At 44.3% G+C, this 23,705-nt stretch overlaps 1 protein-coding gene and 1 long non-coding RNA gene across 2 annotated transcripts in view; one reads left to right on the top strand and one right to left on the bottom strand.

Moving 5' to 3' along the window:
* The window catches only part of LOC307218050, a 125,772-nt gene that overhangs the window by 73,974 nt on the left and 28,093 nt on the right, over positions 1-23,705 (bottom strand). The gene's annotated exons all lie outside the window — the stretch shown is intronic.
* Positions 9,814-12,988, top strand: LOC307218367 (trace amine-associated receptor 13c-like). Its single transcript, XM_079980585.1, has one exon. It carries the CDS (start codon positions 10,126-10,128, stop codon positions 11,206-11,208), a length of 1,083 nt encoding a protein of 360 aa, XP_079836711.1. The 5' UTR covers positions 9,814-10,125; the 3' UTR covers positions 11,209-12,988.

Below are 23,705 nucleotides of genomic sequence, written 5' to 3'. Positions count from 1 at the left end.
AATCCATGTAGGATAAGAGATTCAGGTAGGTAGCCATGTTGGTCTGATGCAGTCAAAATAAATAAATAAATTTATTTATTTGTTTTGACCATGTAGGATAAGTTTGCTACTTGCCACGATGGAGGCTATGTTTTGCCTCCAGTGTCACAGTTGCTCTAGATCAGCCAACACACCTCTGATGTGCTCACCCAGTCCTAGTTCAATGATGTAGCAAGTCACTGCTTACCATGTCCCATGCAATCTTCTCCATTTTCACTCCAAATCAACAATGCAGTTGTTTGTCTTCTTTTCTTTCTGAGTAATAATAAGATTCTCTGTGATGTAGCTGGCAAACTCATCACAGCATGAATTCATTGTCCAATGGGATGACTGTCATAGGTGAAACAACGACCTATGAAACAGCAACAGGCTGAACCTTAATAGCATCTCACATAATCTTAAACACCATTCATTGTTTTAAACATATATATATATTATTCAGCTTCATGGGGGCTAGGTCTGTTCATGGGGGCATTACATAGGTATGAATCAGCCCTTACCTGCAGGTGGAGTCGGTAAAGCTTTACCATGCCATTCATCACCCTGGGTAATTTTTATTGAACAACATATAACAAAAGCTATGGCAGAAGTGAAGTCAGCTTTCTTTGTAATGCCACAGCATTTCTTATATTAAAAAATTGTGCTGTAATTGGTTGGCTTCTGAATTAGTGTTGGGCTTTGGTTCCAAGGCCATGAATAGCAGTGATTCATAAAGTTATTATAGGAAACCATAGACCAGATCTATAATTTCACATATGGGGGTTCAGCTCCATCTGGGAGTTGGGGTTGTGAGTGGAACAATGTTGAACAAGTGTGACTCATGTGGGTTTTAAATGGGTTTTAAAACAGAAAACAATTTACAAGGAATTCAGCAAGAAGATTTTTTTAAAGGCACCTGCAACCCATTCTGAACTTCACAACTTTTTCCTAGGTGAGATTTGTTTTATTAATAAGGGGACTATGTGTGGCTCAGAACGAGTATTGCTACTCTACCGCTGTGCAATCTCACACAATAATGGCACTTCCCGATTGTTGTTATTTTCAAGTGGATTCAGTGACATACTGTACTGCCAAACTGAGGTTGCACAATTAAAGTTGATTTGGTGCACTTGCACAAGGCCTCTCCTCCAAACCAGACTTTTTGCAATAAGGAAAATGACAGGAATATACACCAGAAAGCATGGAAGAACAATTGCTTGATGCAACCTCTCTGGCAGAGTCCCACCTAACAAATCAGAATGAATTCTCAGTAAATAACCACCATAGTTTAATTTCTCTGCAAATAATTGTATGAATGAATCAGGATGAATTCTGAATAATGGAGTAATCTGGAGGCAACCTAAGATTGTATAAACTAATATGTATATCACCTAGTGAACTGAGTGAGCAATCCTATTCTCACACATAGCTGTCAACTTTCAGATTTGAAAAGAAGGGATCAGCAGCCTTGAAAATAAGGGATCAGCAGCCTCACCTGTCCCAGGGACAGTCTACCGGATATCTAACAATCTGGGATAGCAGCAGGAAGCAGCAGGAAATGGCACTGGAATAAGGGAATTTCCCGCCAAAAAAGGAAAAGTTGACAGCTATGTTCTCACATTATGCCAGTACCAGAGACACACAGCTGCTAGGCCAATGGAATGTCTTGTTTGCATGTCTTGCTAAGCCAAACTTGGACATAATCACGAACATGCGAAGTCCTTTGTCTTATTACTGGCTTACCACATGTGGTTTATTTTAAACAAGTAGAACACAGTTTGGGGGTAGGGGAGGTGAGGCACATCACAATTAAGCTATGCTTTAAAACAAACCATGGCTTCGCATGACATGGAAGCTAAGCTACTGTAATCAAGGAGTACTTGGCATGGAGAGGAAAATCACATGGGTGGAAGATACTTGCTCGATCCATCAGTGTATCTTCAGAAGCAGAATGGGTTTGTCAACAAATCTGAGGTGTTCGGCCACCTTCTCTGTCATGGTGGGGGACATAGTTGACATTCCACTGATTTCAGTAGCCCCTCAGCTGATGGATCTTCAGTATAGGATTGTGCCATTAATTATTTAATGATGGACAGGTGCGTATGCTATCTTTAAATTTCCAGGACAAGGTATAAATGCAAGAGAGAACCATCTACAGGGCAGCCCTTGTTGCAAACAAAAGACCCATCTATCTTAGGGTTGCCGAAGTTCAAAAAAGTTGTTGATCTTTTTTTTTTTTTTTTAGGCTGGGAGACCCCTAAATTGTTGATCTTTTTTCCTCAGTTTACTTGCTGAAGATACAGGATAAACCACAGCCTTCTGAAAATTTCCTAAGCTACCCATATCATGTGCATCTCTTATAGCACATAAATTCTGTGTAATAACTTAGGGCATCTTAGGGCATGTGGTAATGTTATGCTTCATTAATCCTGGAAAGGCTATGATTCTTTGGAACAAAACTCCACCAGGTCTCTCCATTGCACCATTTTGTTTGATTTCAGATACAGTGGTACCTCAGGTTACAAATACTTCGGGTTACAAACACTTCAGGTTACCAACTCCGCTAACCTGGAAGTAGTACCTCGGGTTGAGAACTTTGCCCCAGGATGAGAACGGAAATTGTCTGCTGGCGGCAGTGGGAGGCCCCATTAGCGAAAGCGCACCTCAGGTTAAGAATGGTTTTGGGTTAAGAACGGACCTCCGGAACGAATTAAGTTTGTAACCTGAGGTACCACTGTACTGTATTTCCAACAGCATGGCATGAATTCTGGGAGAAGTCCTCAGCGTTGTAGGTGTGGTTTTCAGTTCCACATGTCTTCCGATCTTTTCTTCCTCCCATTTGTGCTACAATGCTATCAGTTTCTCCTTAAAACATCAAACACCATTAAAAGCTTTTTTTGTGGCTGTGTATTTGGATTCATTAGGACTCTGGAGTGTGGGTGGGTGGGTGTGGGTTTGAACAGCAGGTTGCGCAAGCTGGTGCTTAGCTCCCACAGCTAAAAGCCATCATCTTTGAAATAAGCAGAGGGAGGTAATTGTAATAATAAACAAGACACTTTTAAAAAGCACTATGGATATGAGCCCTTTGACTAGTGACTAAATCTCACTTTCATTAGAATGTATGTTTAGGAAGATGGTTTAATGCAGGACTGTTGAAAGTATAATCCTGTACTAACTTCTGGGTTAACCAGCTTCTTTCCTAATGCACACACTTACCTTTCAGGATAGTTTACATTAAGATTCCCCTTCCATTTTTTCTCAAAACACACTGAATTCTGGGAAGCTATCCCATGCCCACTAGCTGATATTTTTTCCATTGGGGCCATGGCAATGACATGTCTAACCATTAATTTATGTCTAGGTAGCCAGACGAACTTGCCTTTTCTAGTCTACTCATTCCACCTGTCTCGTAGAGAAGTTCTCCTGGGCACACACTTGTTTCAAAAACAATAGCCAAACATTTCCTGTTTCAAATATAGAACTAAAGGAGAACATAGCTAGAATTATTTGAATAGTCTTTGTGTGAGAGATTTTGAAACCTAAGTAAGGCTGAAAACATCATCATAAAGCAACACATGACAGCAGTCGGAAGAACAATCCAAAATCTTCATTTGCCTTCATTTGCCAATTTTTATTTTTATTTTTTTTTAGAAGAAGGAAGGAAGGAAGGAAGGAAGGAAGGAAGGAAGGAAGGTGGAGAAAGCAAAACAACAGGAAAGATATATAGGAAGTACGGTACTTGGACGTCTGGACATTTACATCTTATGTTGATCAGAAATAGGCCTAGGGGTTGTAATCAGTTACGTTTTGCTCAGATTATATACCCACTGAAATTAAGGGACCCAAGTTAGTCATATTCATTAATTTCTTGGGTCTACTCTGAGTAGGACTAGCAGCCTTTGTGACATAAGGAGCTGTTCCCAAGATTAGCATTTCTACCTCCCAAGAAGTACCTCAAAGGAGTCACTTTTGACTCACAAGCGCTTTCCTTGTGTTCTCAGAGGTTGGATTTCCCTCCCCGCATGCCCTTCACTACTATATCCATTTCATTCCATCATGGCTGCTCTAGGATTTAAAGATTCCGATGTTACTTTAGGACTGGCAGGGCTGGATCAACAATCTTGGGAGAATTTATTTTTTATATATATACCAGCCTTGATAATGGCCTGTTACCGGGAGAAACCACCACCCAAAATTATGTCTGTACATCTTTTAAGACAGCAGCTGAACTATTTTAAGGCATGCCCATGTAAACAGCCCATATATTTGACTTCCAGTAAAACAGGAGTGAAATTCTTGTCCTTCAGGTGACTTTTTCTCCGTTTGTATGGTATTGTGGAAGTGGGAAGCCATGGTTACATAAAGGCAAAGGACAGTCTAAGGACATGACGTGTCACTCACATAGCAATTAGTTTTTAAAATGGCTGGTATAGGGTCCCCCAAAACCATGGCATGGCATGGGAAGCTTTCACACTTTGCCCCTTCAACAGTGCAGGTAAGAAATGGCTCTTCCCACCAGCTGTGCCTATTTGCACCCCTGTGCCCCCCACAGGTTGCTATTTTATTGCCAGTGTACTCTGCAACATGGCCTTCCCACAATAATAGTGGTGGAGGATTTATTCTGCTTTAGTCTGGTGTCCAGGGCTTCTCCATTGCTATCACAATACTGCTATCTAGAGAGGCTACAGTGCAATGAAACTGGTTCAAAAATAAACCAGAACATTTCAGGCATAAATAGTTATAGGACTTAAGCAGGATATGCACTGATTGGAAATGAAAGAGTGTGACTTCCCTAACACTTTTGCAGGTGCTAACAGTATTGAAACTGGGTCATATAATTTTTTTGGAGAATTATCAGACTAAATTAAATGAATAAGACTTAGCGGTTAGCGGAGTTGGACACCCATGCGTTGCAAACAGGCCTCGCAGCACCCGGATGACAGCTTCGGTAGTGGTGGAGGGCATCAGGGCGACCTCCAGCCATTTGGAATAGGCGTCCACCACTACCATAAAGGTCCGGCCGTGAAAGGGGCCAGCCAGATCGATGTGCACCCTCGACCAGGTTGTCTTTGGCGTCTCCCAGGTGTGTCCCTTAGCTGCCGGTGGTGCAAATGACCGTGGCGCGTTGGCACAGCCTGGGGGTTCAGCCACGGCAAAGTCCGGGTGTAGCCGGTCGAGCGGTGACCTGAGGCGGCGGCCCATAAGCAGTTCAGCAGGACTCCGCCCTGTGGCCGCATGAGGGGTGATGTGTTGCATGAACAAGTATTCGGTGACCCGCTCATGCCAGTCTCCCCGGTCCAGGCGCGCCAGTGCCTCTTTTGCCGAGCGCACCATTCTTTCCGCTTGCCCGTTGCTGGATGGATGAAAGGGTGCCGTTAGGGCATGGCGGATGCCCAGTCCCAAAAGATACCGCTCAAACGTGCCTGACGTGAACTGCGGTCCGTTGTCAGAGACAAGGACATCAGGACACCCATGCGTTGCAAACAGGCCTCGCAGCACCCGGATGACAGCAGTGTCACCTTAGTGCAGTGTCACCTTAGCACAACAAATCCTTTATTTTTTTGTGGTTTGTAAAGCAACAAGGGACGCAGGTGGCGCTGTGGGTTAAAGCCTCAGCGCCTAGGACTTGCCGATCGAAAGGTCGGCGGTTCGAATCCCTGCGGCGGGGTGCGCTCCCGCTGCTCGGTCCCAGCGCCTACCAACCTAGCAGTTCGAAAGCACCTCCGGGTGCAAGTAGATAAATAGGGACCGCTTACCAGCGGGAAGGTAAACGGCGTTTCCGTGTGCGGCTCTGGCTCGCCAGAGCAGCGATGTCATGCTGGCCACGTGACCCGGAAGTGTCTCCGGACAGCGCTGGCCCCTGGCCTCTTAAGTGAGATGGGCGCACAACCCCAGAGTCTGTCAAGACTGGCCCGTACGGGCAGGGGTACCTTTACCTTTTTACACTTTCCTCTCTCTCTCTCTCTCTATATAGTACTCTTATAAATTCATACACACACACACACACACACACCCCTTTACCTTTACCTTTAAGTGGGAGCGGGAGACGTGAGGGAGTCCAAAGAAGTTTTGATAATACGTTATGATATATGTTATATTGTTTATTACCTTTGCATTTTTGTATTTGGAAAATCTTAATAAATATTTTTTAAAAAAATAATGAAACTGGGTCATGTACAGCTGCAGCATGAGCAAAAGCCATCATGAACGCACAATGAATAGGATGTCCGGCCAAAGCCAGACAGCTAGATCCCTGATTCAAGACCAACTACACTTCTCTCAGGCTCCAGTGAGGGTTGATAACAGTGCTGGGAATGCAAAGTAGACAAATCTTCTCAGGCTTTTTCATCCTTAGGGCGCCCCCAAGGATAGAGTGAAAAAATTAGGCAGGATGAAATGATGCCAAGTACTGTGACTTTATTATTTCATGCTTGTCAGTTACTCTGAAGTTCATGCTGTTCTCTGTCCAAATAGATGGCTTGCACTTCCTGTTTCTGAAGGATTTGGAGAGGACTCACAAACACTTGATAGATGATCACTTAACCAAGTTCTGTTGGGAATCTAAAGTGAGCAACTTATCTTTTACTGTGAGAGATTATTTACGTCTGGACGGCCAATATTATAAGAGAAGGATTTGTGAAGGATCTGCAGATCATTAACACATTTTAACCATCAGGAGATGAATAGACTTCTTTGAGAGACATAATGAGGACAAGGACTAATCTTTTACTGAAACAGCTTCTGTTGGTTGAGAAATGTGAAAAACAGTGAGAACTTTTAGTTTTAATGTGAAGTGTCTGTTATCATTCTGGGAATTTCTGGCTTGTTTAAACTATTTGACACGATACCAGACCCTGCCTAACTTTGCAAATTGCAAACACGCAAGCAGTTTTCTTGCTACCTCACTAGGAGCAAAACTAGCAACTGGGGAAAAAGTTAAATATACCTCTCCCACCCATCGCTCTTGCCCTGAAAATGCCCACAACCCACCAACCCAAAACACCTATTCAATGTATGGAAGGAAATTCAAACCCAAAGGATGGGAGGACTGTGTTGCACAGTAGAAAGCAATGATTTAGCCCTGTATCTGCTTCCTTGCTGTAAACATCTAGGGATGTTTTCATTTCGTGTTTTACTGGTAGATGGGGAGATGTACGGTAATGTATGTCTTATCAGCTAAATATCTGGCATGTGGCTCCTTTGAGAAGCAGCTATGACTCTGGAGGCTAGCTCCTGGAGAGCTGACCCAGAGAACACTGGAAACCGACATACATTGGCTCACTAGCTCAGGATTACCTGCCGTGATTATCCAGCAGCTCCCCAGTGCTTTAGGCAGAGGGTTCTCCCATCCCTACCAGGAGATGCTGGCAATTCAACCTGGGGCATTCTGTATGTCAAGCAGCTGCTCTACCACTGAGTTATGATACTTTGCTTAAAGAGGTGGCCTGGCAGGAGAGGTTGGATTCTACTCAATGCAGGCACCCAGGCCACATTGGAGATAAAGTCCAGTTAACCACCAACTCACCTTGCAGTGAATTTCTACATGAGAACAGACCAAGGCAACACATGCAGGACATCCCTTCAAAGAGAGGACTCCTCCCAAGAGAAGGCTGGACACCGGGGTGCCACCACATCATCAATTTCCCTTAGAAATCTGATGGAACAAACAGGCACTCACCTGTGCACCTTGGCCCATCTGCCATGGATCCTTCAGCTAGATGGATCCTTGGACTAGATGACCCTTGAGGTCCCTTCCAACTCTACGATTCTATGATTCTGCCCCTCTAATTCACCCCCCCAGGTGACCACTGTGTATGGAGAAGCGTCTCTTAAGTTCTCAACTGAAGGGCAATTTGGGAAGGGAGGGAGAGACATAGCAATGTTTATGACAAAAGGGGTTTAGCATTAGCAATAAATTTCGAGAATGTATGGAACTGGTTGTGTATTAAAAAGCGGTGCAGGGAAAATGCCCATTCGACTGCTCTTCGAGAGGTTTCTTTTGTCCAGCGAATTGTTACGGGGAAAAGAAGGAAGGAAGGAAACAGGTGATCGATCATAGGATGAGAGCGACAACCCTCCATAACGCCTCTGTGGTCTCCGAGGACGCAGCTCTGCATAACGCAACACAGGGACGCGCTCCCAGAGGAAACTGACCCTGATGTCTGAAGAAGAAGAAGAAGAGTTTGGATTTGATATCCCGCCTTTCACTCCCTTTTAAGGAGTCTCAAAGCGGCTAACATTCTCCTTTCCCTTCCTCCCCCACAACAAACACTCTGTGAGGTGAGTGGGGCTGAGAGACTTCAAAGAAGTGTGACTGGCCCAAGGTCACCCAGCAGCTGCATGTGGAGGAGAGGGGGAAGCGAGTTCCCCAGATTGCGAGACTACCGCTCTTAACCACTACACCACACTGGCTGTCTGGAGCAACACCCATTCCCCTCGCACACCCACTCTGCCCAAACTGCAGCCGGCGAGTGCGGGGGAAATCTGAGCAACGCCCCCAGCGCTGCAAATAATCTCGCCCAGAATCTCGGCAGCCTTGTTTCGTGCGTCTCCAGTCTGCAGTCTCCCTCGCCTTTTGCTCGCTTAGGTGAGAGAAACAGGGAGCGCCTGATGGGGCAAGAGCCGTTCGTAACCCAGTCCCAGGAGGCGGGAGGCGTCGCCAAAAGCACCTACGCAAGAAGACCTGGAAACTCAGGCGCGTGGGTTAGCTTTGGTTGAGCAGCCAAAGGACTGGAGAGCAGAGAGGGCTGGACATACTCAATCTGGAGGCGCATGGCGAATGTTTCCAGCAGCATCCTCTTTTTGGAAACTCCAGGAACCTGTTGCATGGATTTTCGGGTAACCACATTTTCGGGTTGCAGAAGAGAGGCTATTTGTCGCGGGAAGGGTGTCGCCGGTCTCAAGAGCAACCCCCGGAGCGCCGCTTCTTTGCCGCAGGACGGGAGCGCAGCGGAGTTGGCGCAGGGACTCTCGCCAAGGGTGCCTTGAAGTTTGAGGCGGCCGTCGGGCTAGCGATGCTGGGAGAGGCGGAGGATGAAAACAGCCCGGAGCTGCGCGCAGCGCCGCAAAGCTTGAGAGAGCGAACAGGGAGCCTTCCAGGCTGATGGGTCTCCCAGTTTGTGCTGGTTTTTTCGCTTGCGTGCGCTTGAGCGCACGTTCCTTTCAGAAGAGCGGAGCCACTTCGGAGCGCATCTGAATGGCAACTCCAAGAAAGGGCCCGAGGATTGCTTTGTTCCTTTGCTTTGTTTTGAGGAGGAGACTGTGCAGATAATCCGCGTAAAGACTTCTCACCGATGCGAGAAATTGCCAGCATGTGAATCTATGGCGGAACGTTAAGACTCGCCCTTTTCTTGCTTTTACTACGCTGTAGGCTGCTGTAACCCTAGTAGGTCTAGGCACGGAAAGTTCTCCTCTTCAAGAGAGGGAGAAGCGAGCAATAGTCTGTCGGATATCTGCAACCTACCTCTCATAGTATTATCCCAGGGCAAATACCACCTGAATACTTCAAGGGCTCTCATATAAGATTGGTGACTGGTCTGTTATTATATTTGGGTGCGCGCAAGTGCAAGGTGTGCCTGAGAGATGCTTCTGCAAAAATCTGAGGGTTTGTGTGACATTGCAGTATCAACGCTTGTGTTTTGAACATAGTGATGCAAGATCACAGTATTTGTAGATGATCTTTGAATAATTCTTTGCTTGTGTGAACTATGCACTACTATAGTTAGACTCGTGTGTGTGTGTGTGTGTGAGAGAGAGAGAGAGAGAGAGAAGAGAGAGGGAGGGAGGGAGGGAGGGAGAAAAGGAACTCGTTACAGTAGATTGCGTGGGAGCCTGACTGGCACCTCAAGCTTGTTCCTGTGTGGATCTGCACTTCACATCTTTGCGGGCACAGCAGTTGATCCTACATTTGTGAATAGGCTGCAGTTTGACCTGGACTTCCACTCAAATTGTTTGTGCTGCTATTTCTTGCAAACTCTGCTTCTGGAAATTCAGTATGGAGAAAGCACCCTGTGAAGCACCTCCCATGGAATTTCAGAGGTGAAGAAACCTTAGCCTGTAACTTTTGTAGCTCCCTGCTTGTCTTAGGAAGGAAATACAACCTGGTCAATGTTGGGAAACAGCAGTGGCAGGAGCCCCAATTGCACAGACTGGAGCCAGGCCTCTGCTGGGGATGTCTGCAAGCTGTTCCTCATGGTCCTCCTGGTGGTGGTCATCAGCCTGGGCAATCTGGTGAGCCTCCTGGTTTTCTTCCGTGTCAGGCAATTCAGAACCTCCCAAGGCTACCTGAAGGCCTCCTTGGCCCTAGCTGACTTGGCGGTGGGGCTCATCGTCGTGCCTTACTCTGTTTACAGGGAGGTGAATAGGTTGACCTGGGGGATGGAACCAGAGATGGATAAATATGAGAAGCCTGCCTGCTTCATCACTGGGCCCATCTTTGCAGGCTGCACCTTTGTCTCGATCAGCACCATCTTTCTGCTCTCGGTCGAGAGGAGTGTAGCTGTGCTGAAGCCTCTGCACTGGAAAGCAGTGATCACCAAGCGCAGGACTATTTGGCTCATTGTGGCCTCTTGGGCCATGAGCTGCTGCTTGGCAGTGGTGCCCTTGCTCTCCAGCCCTGATATCACCTTCCAGTACAATGCCTGCAGCAAGATGTGCAACTATGCTTTTCCAACAGACAAGCCGCCCGAATCCCATTGGAATATCATGCTGCTGTACCCGGTCTTTGATTTCTCAGTTTTGAGCGGGACCTTTGCGATCAATGCCGTCACCTTTGCAGCCGTCCACCAATACTGCAAGAAGCGGAAGCAACTGGGAGAAGAGGCACAGGGCGGTAGCAACCAGGTCTCCTTCTCAGACATTACCGCTGCCAAGACCATTGGCATTCTGACTTTTGCTTTCTCCGTTTCCTTCCTCCCCATTGCGGTATTTGTTGTGGGGTCAGTAGTGGGATACCAGTGGTGCAAGTTCTCCTTTTACGCCTTCTGGATCCTCACTTCCAACAGCTGTTGGAACGTGGCCATCTACAGTGTTTGGGATCCCAAGTTCCGTCAGGGGGTTCGGGAGCTGTTCAACAAGCCGGTGCTGATATCGACCTCTCAGGATGCCGCCTGCTCACAGGAGGAGCACAGCTCTGCCCCTGCCTGTGTGGCAGTCCTCAAGAAGATGTTCCGCCCAGAGAGCAACCGATAGCACAGTTGGTGTCTGCCATTTTGTTTAGGGTGGCTGTTGTGTTGGGATGTGCAGTCCTTATCCTATTCCACTGCAGGCTCCTTTGTGGACAGGGCTGGCCAGAGATATTTTGCTGCCTGAGGTAAAGGACGAGATGGCCCCTTTATTTCCATGTATGGAATTGACAATTGGACATTGGCTCGTTTAAGGAGTGTAGGACGGATCACGCAGCCTACACATCTCTGCCTCCAACGTGTCACTGTCACCCCCTGTCCCACGGAATCTGCTGCCTGAAGTGGCCACCTCACTCTCCCTAATGATGGAGCTGGTCCTGTTATCTTTTAGAAATGTGCACTTCTCTTGAAGCGCCACATGTTTGCTTGGATGCATTGGACTGTAACCTCCTGGATTTCATAGAGTAAATGCAGCATGGATTTATGGGCATGAATTATAATGCAGAGTGCAGAAGCATGCTGCTCTCTCAAAAATTGTTCTAACCAGGTTCCTGTTTACATAAATAAGCAGAGGAAAAGGGATGGAACAGAGCCTTTAAAAAACCCAACAGAATGCAGAGATCTACAGAGCAGAATATTTCTTCTCTGTACAAACCTGGAAAATGGCCCTTTGTAGATCCAAGTCCAAGGAAAACAACAACACAATTACCAAAAATGGCCCTTGGGTGCAGTTATTGCTTGTTGTATTATCACAAATATGGTTATGGTATTTCAGCATGCAACATATAAAATTCACTCAAACTCTAAATGTGCACATTCTACAAAAACCAGGGACACTGTACTCTTAAATATGGAGCACTGCTGGCACAGACTTAAGATAACATCCTTTATTCTGGGTTAATTAAATCAAAACAACTATCTTTATGGTTTTGTACTCAGAATCACTATTGAAAATTAACATGGTCATATTTAATTAGGCATTGAAAGAATGGGAAGCTGGCACTTCTTGATAAAGCAGAGTTACCAGACTACCAACTTGGAAGGTTTTGCAAGCAATGTGCCACTTGTGTTCAGCAGTATAGAAGAATAAGGTTTCAATTACCCTGATCATATGTTGAAGTATTTATTAAAGTGGATTGGGGGCAGCTTATCTGTTTTACATGGTTCCTGTTACAAAAACAACAACATGTTGATGTTGAAAAGATGGGAAGTTGTAATACGTGACAGTGATGTAATATTAAGGAGACGATTAAGTGATAGATAGAACAACTGTTTTGTTGATAGACCTTTCATCCGGCATTCACAAGGCTTGGTGGATGTTTACAAAGGCTCTCACTCTGTTATGACTTCTTTTCGTATTTGGCTGCTTTAAAAGAACTGCAGTATTTGTTGTATGAGGCTATCTTGATAACATACACCATTCTGAATGTACTCATTAATGATGAATTTCCCTTGGTTAAATAGAATGCTACAAAAAGAATAAATATTGTTTGCACAATCATTTTAAAAGCATTGCCTCAATGAAAAGATGCACAGAGTTCATTTACGGCAGGGGTGGAGAACCTGTAGTCGCCCAGATGTTGTTGGGCTCAACTCCTATTAGCCCCAGCCAGCATGTCCAATGGTCAAGGAGGGCCACAGGCTCCCAGTCCAGTCTCTGATTTTCAACAGCACTTGAATAGTCATCAGCCCTGAAAGGGATAGCTTCAGGAAAAGCAGCTTTGTTCCAGCTAAGTTGAAAACACACTGGGCAAAAGCAATATCTTGTTATCTGAGCTACGTGGATTCTGTAAGTTTTGAAGTAGCATTGGTTTGTGCTGGTTATTGACATAGGTGTCATTCTTTCTCAATATGTACCGGTATATTCTCAATATGTACCGGAATATTATTAATAATATTAATAATAATAATTCCAAAATCATAGATTTCCAGTGATCTGACAAGCAACAGAAATGGATCCTGCAACGATTACCTTAAACTTTCCTTAAACTTGGTTTCAGGCGGTCCAGAAAGAGAATTAGATGCATACAGATGTACCAAAAACAAGTGTCACTATGCATGTTTCTCTGCAAGGTTCAGTCCAATTTCCTCCTGTACAGTGGTACCTCCGGTTACGAACTTAATTCATTCCGGAGGTCTGTTCTTAAGCTGAAACCATTCTTAACATGAGGCGCACTTTCGCTAATGGGGCCTCCCGCTGCTGCTGTGCCACCGCCGTGCGACTTCCGCTCACATCCCAGGGCAAAGTTCGCAACTAGGGGCGTCTACTTCCGAGTTAGCGGAGCTTGTTACCTGAAGCATTCGTAAGGAGGACAGTATGTAACCCAAGGTTCCACTGTATTTGGAAAGCAACTAACAACAATTAGAATACTGGTTCACTTACTTGTCTTTTCCCTCCTACATACTTCAAGATTTTTTTTAGCACAGCTTGTATGGGGAGGAGTGGTAGCTTTGTGATGTCACTGGTTCTAGCCAATCAGGGCTGTGCAAAGACGGCTTTTGTTGCAAACTTGCAGAACTGGTTGCTGTCCCATATAATTTTCTCATTTAAATCAGAGCTACCATTTCTGCAGAAAATGGTAAGTTTTTGTTTTTAAAAAACAAGCAAACCTGGAAATAGTAAACAATAGTAAACCTGTATTGAATTGGGTGGGGTGGGGAAATAGGATGCCATTGTTGTTGTTGTTGCTGCTGCTGCTGCTAATTCATTACCTTCTCATTAACGTTGCTGCAAAAAGCTTGCGTGAATGAGCAGTGCTGAGCCCACAATAAATTGCCCTGTGTCAAGTGGTCAGATCAATATATTCAGTCTGCTATCCAGGTGCAACTACTGGTGAGCAGCTTCTAAAGACTTCAACTGCTCTATTTAAACTGGCCTGGAAGCCTCCCAAATAGGAAACTCTTTCAACTAGAAGACTGTCCTCTGTTAGTCCTTCAAATAGAGGCCTGTCCTCCTGTAAAGCAGGAGGCCAACCTAGTTTTGGGTCTGATGTATGCTGGAAGCCTTTTGAGTTTGTTAAATGAGTCTTGCAAATCTCTGGTTAGATTTGACATTATTTTGGATGGTCTTCATCTAATGTAATGCAGATGAAATAGCGACATGATGCCATTTTTATTTACCGTATTTTTCACTCTATAAGACGCACCAGACCACAAGACGCACCTAGTTTTTGGAGGAGGAAAACAAGAAAAAAAACATTCTGAATCTCAGAAGCCAGAACAGCAAGAGGAATAGCTGCGCAGCAAAAGCAGCGATCCCTCTTGCTGTTCTGGCTTCTGGGATAGCTGCGCAGCCTGCATTCGCTCCATAAGACGCACACACATTTCCCTTTACTTTTTAAGAGGGAAAAAGTGAGTCTTATAGAGCAAAAAATACGGTATGCATCTTTCCATGTTGTTCCATTTTGGATTCATAGGCATATTCTGCATAATACCCTGCAGTGTATTGTGGTTTGGCAAGTAGCCAGACGAGATTACCTCCATTCCCTTCTAATTCTACGAATCCATGGAAAAAGAGAGGGGAATCTACACAGATCTAGAAAGAGCTTTTTATTCATTTGTTGAAAACATCATCATCATCATTATCATCATCATTATCATCACATCTGGCTGGGTTTCCCACTCTGGGTGGCTTATAGCATATATAAAAATACAACAAAACATCAAACATTAAAAAACCAGAATATCCTATACAGGCAACAAACCAACCAATAAATCAATAGAAACCAATAATAACAATAATAACAGTTTACAGTTATACCCAATTTAAAATAACTGCCAACCCCAACTAAACATTTAACTGACCCCAACCCGACAAAAACAAGAGGAACCAAAGTTAGAACTGTTTGAAACATTGTAAAACATTTTAGCCAGTTGCCCCACCCCAAGACTTGTTCCAGCAATTGGATTGCCTTACTGCATTTCCTTTCAGTATCTGCCAAAAAAATCTAGGAACAGAAAACAATTGAGGAGAGAGCATACAAGCCATGAGTGACAGATTGCAGTGGGTGAAATAGAAGCTTTCAGCCTAACACAATAAATCGATTAGTTATAGGAGAGGGAGGTTCTTGCTTAACAATAAATACTTGAAGTATTCTTCTTGATTTGCTTGTACAAAGCTTATGCGGTGATTAGACTATGTCCGGCCTTTATTGAACAATTGTTCTGATTAGTTTAGAGGGTAGTTTCAGTGGCGTAGCGTGGGTTGTCAGCACCCGGGGCAAGGCAAGTAATTTGCGCCCCCTAACCCGTGGATTTTAGTAGGGGCAGAGAGCTGCTAGTGTGAGCGCACCCCCCCCCCAGATGTTGCGCCCGGTGCGGGCGGCCCCCCCTGCACCCCCCACGCTACGCCACTGGGTAGTTTATACTATAATCAGCATTCTTCTCAATTTGCTTGTGGGATATTTACACGTCTTCCCATTAATCATTTGTTCGTTCCATACTTTCCAATGCATTTCCTTGTTGCTTTACAAACCACAAAAAATAAAGGATTTGTTGTGCTAAGGTGACACTGCACTTTATCCACTTTGATCACACAAAGCTAAAGTTCCGGTATGCACTGAAATCCTTCCCACAAAATACTGGCAGGCTGGAAACAGCCTTGGTACCAATGGAAAAATAGAGAGCAATGTCTAAGTGAGCAAGACCTCACCTTCCCAGTCCAGATTCAGGGAGCAGAGCAGGTGGCAATACCTGGGCCAGGAGGACAGGATCACTCCTGCCTACAGTTATTTCTGCAGACAGCTGGCTCGATAGCTGTAGGAATCCACATCTGTGGGAAGGGTGCCTCAAAGGAGGAGTTGTGCTTTGCCAGGACATCTAGAGTTCCTTATATATTGAACTGATAAAACAAAGGTGTAGTAATTTGTACAGAACAGACAGTATTTACTAAAATCTCAGTAATACCCTTTAGACTAATAATAATATCAATACCAAAAACAAAAATGTGGCAAGCTTCTGGGTTCTCCATAATTCTCAGCTGGGCAAGTTGCTACACAAAGCAGAGGGTGGGTGGGACACAGAAAAATGGTTTTGGTTTTTTTTTTACAAAAAATGGGCAGCTGTAGCCTTGAGGTCGGCTTGTAAGTCTCAGACTTGTATGCTGACTAAGTCTTTCCTGGGTGCTGCAGACTCTGGGATAAACAATTTTCTAGAGGAGCCATTGAAAACAACTTGGAACATTGCCAAATTGCAATACGAAAACCAAACTCCACAAAAAAGATGCTCCATGGGTCTAACTGAAAGATGCTGCATTCCCTTCTTTGGGCTTTTCTAAACACAAAGTTGCACGTGACACAATTCCTGACTATGGGGTTGTTAATTCCATGCAATGACGCCAATCTCAAGATAGAAGATAGTCCATGAGGCCAACTGAATTTTGGCTACTGATGTAATTCCTGCTTGTGTCTTCTGGCTGTCTCTGCTTGGGGTTACAAGTCTGGGTAATGTAGATAAACATACTGCAAGTTTCTTTCCACTCTGTGTATTTGAAGCATGGCCGAAAGCAAACTAAGCATATGCCAAACTTGTGTAAAATTAGAATAAAAGGGTGATATCCAGTAAATGGATTTCCCCTTTTTCTTTTCCCCTGGGGCTCTCAATGCACCTCCTGGAGGGTCCCCAAAACCTCTGCAGAATAATCAGAAGTGAAAAATCCATTCTGCCCATTATGTCTGTTCTACTGGCAGATGGGCACCTCTGATTTTCACCCACTGTGTTTTATTTCTTTAAGTTTACATCTGTCTTGTCTGAATTTCTAAGAGATCTCTAGGTGGTCAGCTCTAACTGGTGGAACAGAACATTACCTGTTGGAAGAGTTTCAAAGGAAATCCAACACCTGAATTCTCCCTCACCTTTCAGCAGAAAAGGAACACCAGAGTCTGAAATATGAGAGTGTGTGCATATTTGGGCCTTTATTCAGGACATGCAAATATTTGGTTTTGTCCATGGAAAAGTCTGATAGGTATGACTTTGAAAAGCTATTGCGCAAAGGTCATAACAGCCACAAACATTATGAGAATTAATTTGCTTTCTATTTTGCAGGCTAGTGATCTATTTTTTTATATACTTTCATTTAAAACACTGCTAGAACATGAGGAATCTAATGAGCTGGTGAGCTGGAATACGTCAATGAAATGCATTGTGTTTAGACTGATGTAATATGCAAACACTGCCTGAGGTGTTTTTTTGTTGGTGTGATGCTGGAGTTTTTTTTGGAAGGAAGGAGCTATATTTTCATTCAGTGGCATGTCAAAAAGAGGACATTGAATCAATATCCATGGTGCAAAAGCATTTTTTATGTGCTATGTACTTATACGGAAGGCAATTGGAAATGTTCTGCAATGCTGGCATTTTTCAGTTGCCGGAGGGATGTACTCTTGGAGAAAATGCCTGCTTTGTTTGTCAACAATCTCAATACTTGCAACACGGTTCACCAACCATTTTGGACAAATTCTGAGAGAGTTCCGTGGGTGCCAGTCACAAAATGGCTGCCATAGGGCCATAGTAACACAACACGAGAGTGAGATCTATTAAACACAAAGAGATTTACACCCACCTAAAGGAGGCATGTATACCACTGTACTGTAAGGAGACAGTGAATTCTTATTGAATGTCTTTTAGCGCATGTACTGCAGAATACACGCCTAAGCTTCTTTGCAGAGTTTTCCCATTTGCCTTTTGGGGGCAAGGGTGGATTATTTAACACCCACCCACACCTATAGTAGTATTGGGCTGGCCCTGACAGGCATTCAGTTAGAATTTGACTTATAAATGAAATTCACAGTGGTACCTCGGGTTAAGTACTTAATTCGTTCTGGAGGTCCGTTCTTAACCTGAAACTGTTCTTAACCTGAAGCACCACTTTAGCTAATGGGGCCTTCTGCTGCTGCCGCGCTGCTGGAGCACGATTTCTATTCTCATCCTGAAACAAAGTTCTTAACCCAAGGTACTATTTCTGGGTTAGCAGAGTCTGTAACCTGAAGCGTCTGTAACCTGAGGCGTATGTAACCCGAGCTACCACTGTATTAATGGAGTGTATAGTTACTATTGTATTCCAGTGGCATATGAAGAGAGCAAGCGGAGGCAGGGCCTGCACAAACTTGAGAACGAACACAAAAGGAAACAACAGACCACACTGAAATACGGTAAATAGAAGTTCAAAGTACTGCGCGAAAAAGTGGCCTTGGGAGTTGGGTAGCAAAGAAATAATAGTAAAGAACCAAAACCAGTAATTCAGTCAGCAGTCCAACAGAGGAACTCTCCACTCTCTTTTCTGCTTCATTATTTTCACTCTTCAACCAAAAGCAGTGGCTCACAAAGAACACGGTTTCAGTGAATATAATATGAAATTAACCCACAGAAGTATGTTCTCACTTGTGTGGGAAGAGGAAGAAATCGAGAGGGAGGAGGTATACTGGCTGTTCCAAAATAGGCCATGACATAATGTCAGCCTTTAAAAATGCTTTGCAAAGAGGGGGCCAGTTCTAATAGCACACAACTCAACCAACCCCCTCATTTGTTATGGACTTCTGTTAGCAGGTCTGCCTTACTGATTCAGGGGTATGCAATTATTTCAACATGGAGGAACAGTTTGGATATTTTTGCCACCACATCCAACTAATTTTGCTACCATGAGGCAACCCCCCCTGCCCAGGACATCTTGCAAGGCTTCCTGCATCCAAAATATGCTCCTCTGAACATGTACAGAGTGCCTTCCACACCTTTAGTGTTGCAACATTAGTACACTCCGTTTTCCCTCTCCTCCCCTTTCCCTCACTGGTACAGTCAGACACACATGCGTACATATACCCACTCTCTTTCACAAGGGTCCCCTCCCTGCTGTTCTCTTCGGGAGGCAAATAAATACCTTTCTGTCCAGAAAATTCATGGTGGTCTTAACTTTTCTGCAAGTACTGTACACTAGTACTGCAGACTAACATTAATTTGATGCTTGATGAAATTTGATGCTTCACAAAAGTGAAAGAAAAGGTAAAATGCCAAGATGTTTGTATGTGGTTTTACTCATATATAAACACAATTTGATAGACTAAAACATGTAAAAAGGTAAAGGTACCCCTGACCATTAGGTCCAGTCACAGACGACTCTGGGGTTGCGGTGCTCATCTCACTTTATTGGCCCAGAGAGCTTCTGGGTCATGTGGCCAGCATGACTAAGCCGCTTCTGGTGAACCAGAGCAGCGCACGGAAACGCCATTTACCTTCCCGCTGGAGTGGTACCTATTTATCTACTTGCACTTTGATGTGCTTTCAAACTGCTAGGTTGGCAGGAGCAGGGACCAAAACAGGTACAGATACATAAAACAGGTGGCACATCTTTTTTTGCCACTGCTGCCCAAATGCTCTCCATCTAGATTTGGGCCTGAAATACCAAGGAGAAATGTGGGTGTGTGGAGGGTAAGTTGTAAGGAAGCACAATTTGTGTCATTGTACAAAATAATTGCAAATCGTTACTGGGCATACATGTTAAGCCATCAGCCTTAGCTTCCAGTTTTCTGGCTTTGTGGAGCTTGAGCCAGTATGAAAAAGCCTTAACTTTGGCCTTAAAACAGCAGGTTTATTTTTTAAACAAACAAACAAAACGAAAACAAAACAAAAGATTTTAAATAAGGCTTTACCTATTTCCAAATATAGGGCTTATAGGATAACTGAAATTTTCTAGAGGAACCATTGGAAGCATGGATCCATATCAAAGTAAAGTAAAGAAATAAAGATTTGGCTGAAGGTCGGGCATTGAACCAAGTTCCTGAAATACTGCCCCCCACCCCCGGAAACAGAGCAGCTCTCCCCGCATGGCACAATGGGGTACTTTATTGCTTAAGCACAGAGTACCAAATTTGCGTGTTCTGTTTTTCCTATTTCAGAAACTTTTGAAGAGCTTCTGAAATATGAAAAGCAGCACACCCAAATGTGGACCTTAATCCAGGACATGTAAATATTTGGGTTTGCTTGCAGAGGGGACTGGTAGGTGTGACCATTAAAATAACGAAAACATGCTCTTTTTCCATAATGAATTTGTACTGTGTTTTGCAGGTTAAGTATGCTTTTCCAACCTTTCTTTTAAAACACTGTTGAAACTTAAAGGGATATTATAAGCTATAATTGACTGATATTACCGATCATTATTAGCAAGACTGCTTTAATGTACAGCACTGAGTATTGGGGAAAAAGAAGAAGTAAAGAATGTACTTTGGATGTGTTTTGAAGACACAGTGCGTAAGCAGCCTCAGAATGGAGCAAAATACACAACATCATTCCGGGGTTTGTGAAATATGAGCCCCAACAAGGAAGTCTTAAATTAGTTTTGTGCAATGGTACCATCTAGTGTCCATAGGAAGCATTACTTCTTCAGTTAGACTCCAACTGTTACACTACAGTTCTAATTATATTAGGGCAGCCTCCTCCTCCTCCTTCTCCTTCTCCTCCTTGAAGTACAAAAATTTGAATATGTACCTGCAAAAGTGGCTGGTGCAGTGGGGTAGTGACACATGCCCACTCTCCTGATTGAGGCATTGCTGCTGTTTACCAAGGTGGGGGCAGGGATGCGGGTGGCGCTGTGGTCTAAACCACTGAGCCTAGGGCTTGCTGATCAGAAGGTTGGTGGTTCGAATCCCCACGACAGGGTGAGCTTCCATTACTCAGTCCCTGCTCCTGCCAACCTAGCAGTACGAAAGCATGCAGTGCAAGTAGATAAATAGGTACCGCTCCGGCGGGAAGGTAAACGGTGTTTCCGTGTACTGCTCTGGTTCGCCAGAAGCAGCTTAGTCATGCTGGCCACATGGCTGTACATTGGCTCCCTCAGCCAGTAAAGCGAGATGAGCGCTGCAACCCCAGAGTTGTCTGCGACTAGACCTAACAGGCAGGGGTCCCTTTACCTTTACCTACCAAGGTGGGGACAGAGTACGTCAGTGGCAAGATCACAGCTGCTCAGATGCAACGCCAGAGCCAACCCAGTGCTCCCACTGATGTGTCCATTCAGCTCTGAACTTGCTACCAAAATCAAGAGGGAATGCAAATTCTACAGCTCTGATGAGATTACTTGCTACACGTTGCAGTAAAGAGGCTCCTCAAGGCTCTTTCAAACCTGCAAGGGATGGGGCTTGTCTGATGTCCCTTGAAAATGTATTCTACAGTTGTGAGACCACCATTGGAAATGTCCTCATCCAAGTGCTTGTCAGTCAAACTTTCGTTCTAGGAAGCCACCATAGCAGGGCTTCAAGGCAGATATTAAGGTATGGGCAAGATGGAACAGAAGACTGTGGTCCTTTAGGTAACCCAGATCCAAGCCGCTTAGGGTTTTAAAAGTCCTAACCAGCATTTTCAATGGGGCCCAGATATGCACTGGCAGTCATTACAGCTGGTACAATAAAGGTGTAATATACTCTGACTGCCTGGCTCCAACCAATAGTCAGGCGGCAGCATTTTGTAGCAATTTTAAAGACAGGTCCACATAGAGCACATTACAATAGCCTAGTCTGGATGCCACTAGTGAATTGATAACTAAGCCAAGGTCCTGCTCTCTCTGTATAGGGATGCAGCCTTCATAGCACCTGGTTTGTTTGGCCATCCCAGACACTTCCCACATTGCAGAGGCACAAGCCAAGACCAGCTGGAACACAAACCAAGGTTTGAAGATACAAGCCATGGTGTGGACATCTTGGCTATGAGTCCTGGAAGACCTGCTCCCTGCCTTACAGATCTTTTCCCACACGGCCTGGGAGGGCAGAGCTCTGATTGATGCCAGCTGCAAAAGCTGAGGCTGCTGAAGAAGGCAGAGACCACCTTGGCTGTCTCTTAGTGCAGAGCCAGTTGTGGAACAGGACTTATTGCTGCTATACGACGATGAAGGCACCCACTGCCCATGATCAAGGATGCCCATGAAGCTGGCTGTTTATGTAATGTTGATGATTTAAACGTTCTGTTTCCCGAAGTTAAAACTCTCAGGATGCCTGTTATTTGCCCCAAAACAAGATGATGACACACATTTGCACATAACCTCAACTCTGACCTTCTTGTGTTGACAGGTGGTTGTACATTGGGCAATATATCTGCTCAAGTCTGACAGCTGGTATCTACATTGGTATTTGCACTTGCTGCTGAGATCCCTTGTGGTGAATCTGAATAACTGTAGGTTTTGTTTTTGCACTTAAGAAGAAATTAGGAATATAGGAACACAGGAAGTTTCCTTATGCTGAAAAGACCATTGTTCCATCTAGCTTTGTATTGTCTACACCAAGATTTCCCAAACTTGGATCGCCAACTGTAGGGCTGCCAGAGGTTGTAGTCCAAGCATGGGAGCAGGGCACAGATTCTCCATCCCTGGCATATTGGTAAGGAAGTTGAGTCCGGCTTCCTGGTCCACATTCTCACAGCAAAACAGCCACATGCTTCTCACCACACATATGATGACATATACTTCCTCTCTTGCTACATGAATACTATCCCCATGCATGAAAAATATCATGTGGTATGTATGAGGAAACCATCGTGTGAGCCAGGAGAATGAATGTGTGTGGCAAGAACATCTGGAAATATGCTGACCATGCAATCAGAGGTAATTGGTTCAATTGGTTTAAGACTCTTAAATAGTCTTAAACTTCCTGGAGGTGCATGGGCTTCTGTTGGATCTCTTTCATAATATATGATCATCCAGACAATGTTAAGCACAAACTTTGTAATAAAAACTGTATCTCCAGAACCTGGGACAAGTTCAATGTGTCACTATTAGTATATAAAGCCAGAAGAAGCTGGGAACAGTTTACCTGTGAGATTGGAAGTTTTAAACATGCAAGAACACAAGAAGCAGCTACTGGATCAGGCCAATCTAGTTTAGTATCCTGTTCTCACAGATGCCTGTCGGAAACCCACAAGCAGGACCCAAGCATAAGAGCATTCTCTTCTCCTGCAGTTTCCAGCAAGTGGCAAAATGAATTCACAGACTGCTTAGTTCCATGTTAAATTTCTCCCTTGCATAGACTAAACAATGTGCAGATCCACGCTTATTACATCAAAAGAACACAGGCCATCAGGCTACATTAAATTCCAAGGCAATGGGTGTTATTCAACCAAAATAAATAATTTAAAGTTCTGTTGCTTTCAGTAGAAGTGATGCAGACATGTGCTTATGACTGCCAAGTTAACTTTGTGACTGGGTTGTTTCTTTTGGTAATCTGCAGGGTAGTTTCACATCAGCTCACTGCACCTGACTGTATGGGAGTGGTTTGTATCTCTGTTGCAATGTTATTCAAATAGTCACTTATGGTCAGCCCTCTTTATTTGCAAAGGTCAGAGCTGTGCTATGTTTGTACCTTGCTCATCTCCATTCCCAGAGTTCCTTGGTAAAATGAACAATGGCTGGATTCTTAAAGTCTAATACACCACCCAATTTTTAAAAGAAATGTACTAAATTAGAAATGCACAATCCTATTCAGTGACATACTGGATAGTTTGGAAGCCATTGTCGAGAAAATAATGAACAATTAAAAGCAAATCCCCAAATTCCTTAAATATCCATTGTACAGGCAATCGTTGCAATTATTTGCAGCA

Source organism: Podarcis cretensis (assembly GCF_951804945.1).
Source record: "Podarcis cretensis genome assembly, chromosome: 6".
In the NCBI taxonomy this organism is placed as follows: Eukaryota; Metazoa; Chordata; class Lepidosauria; order Squamata; family Lacertidae; genus Podarcis; species Podarcis cretensis.
This window is presented reverse-complemented; position numbering and strand designations above follow the sequence as displayed.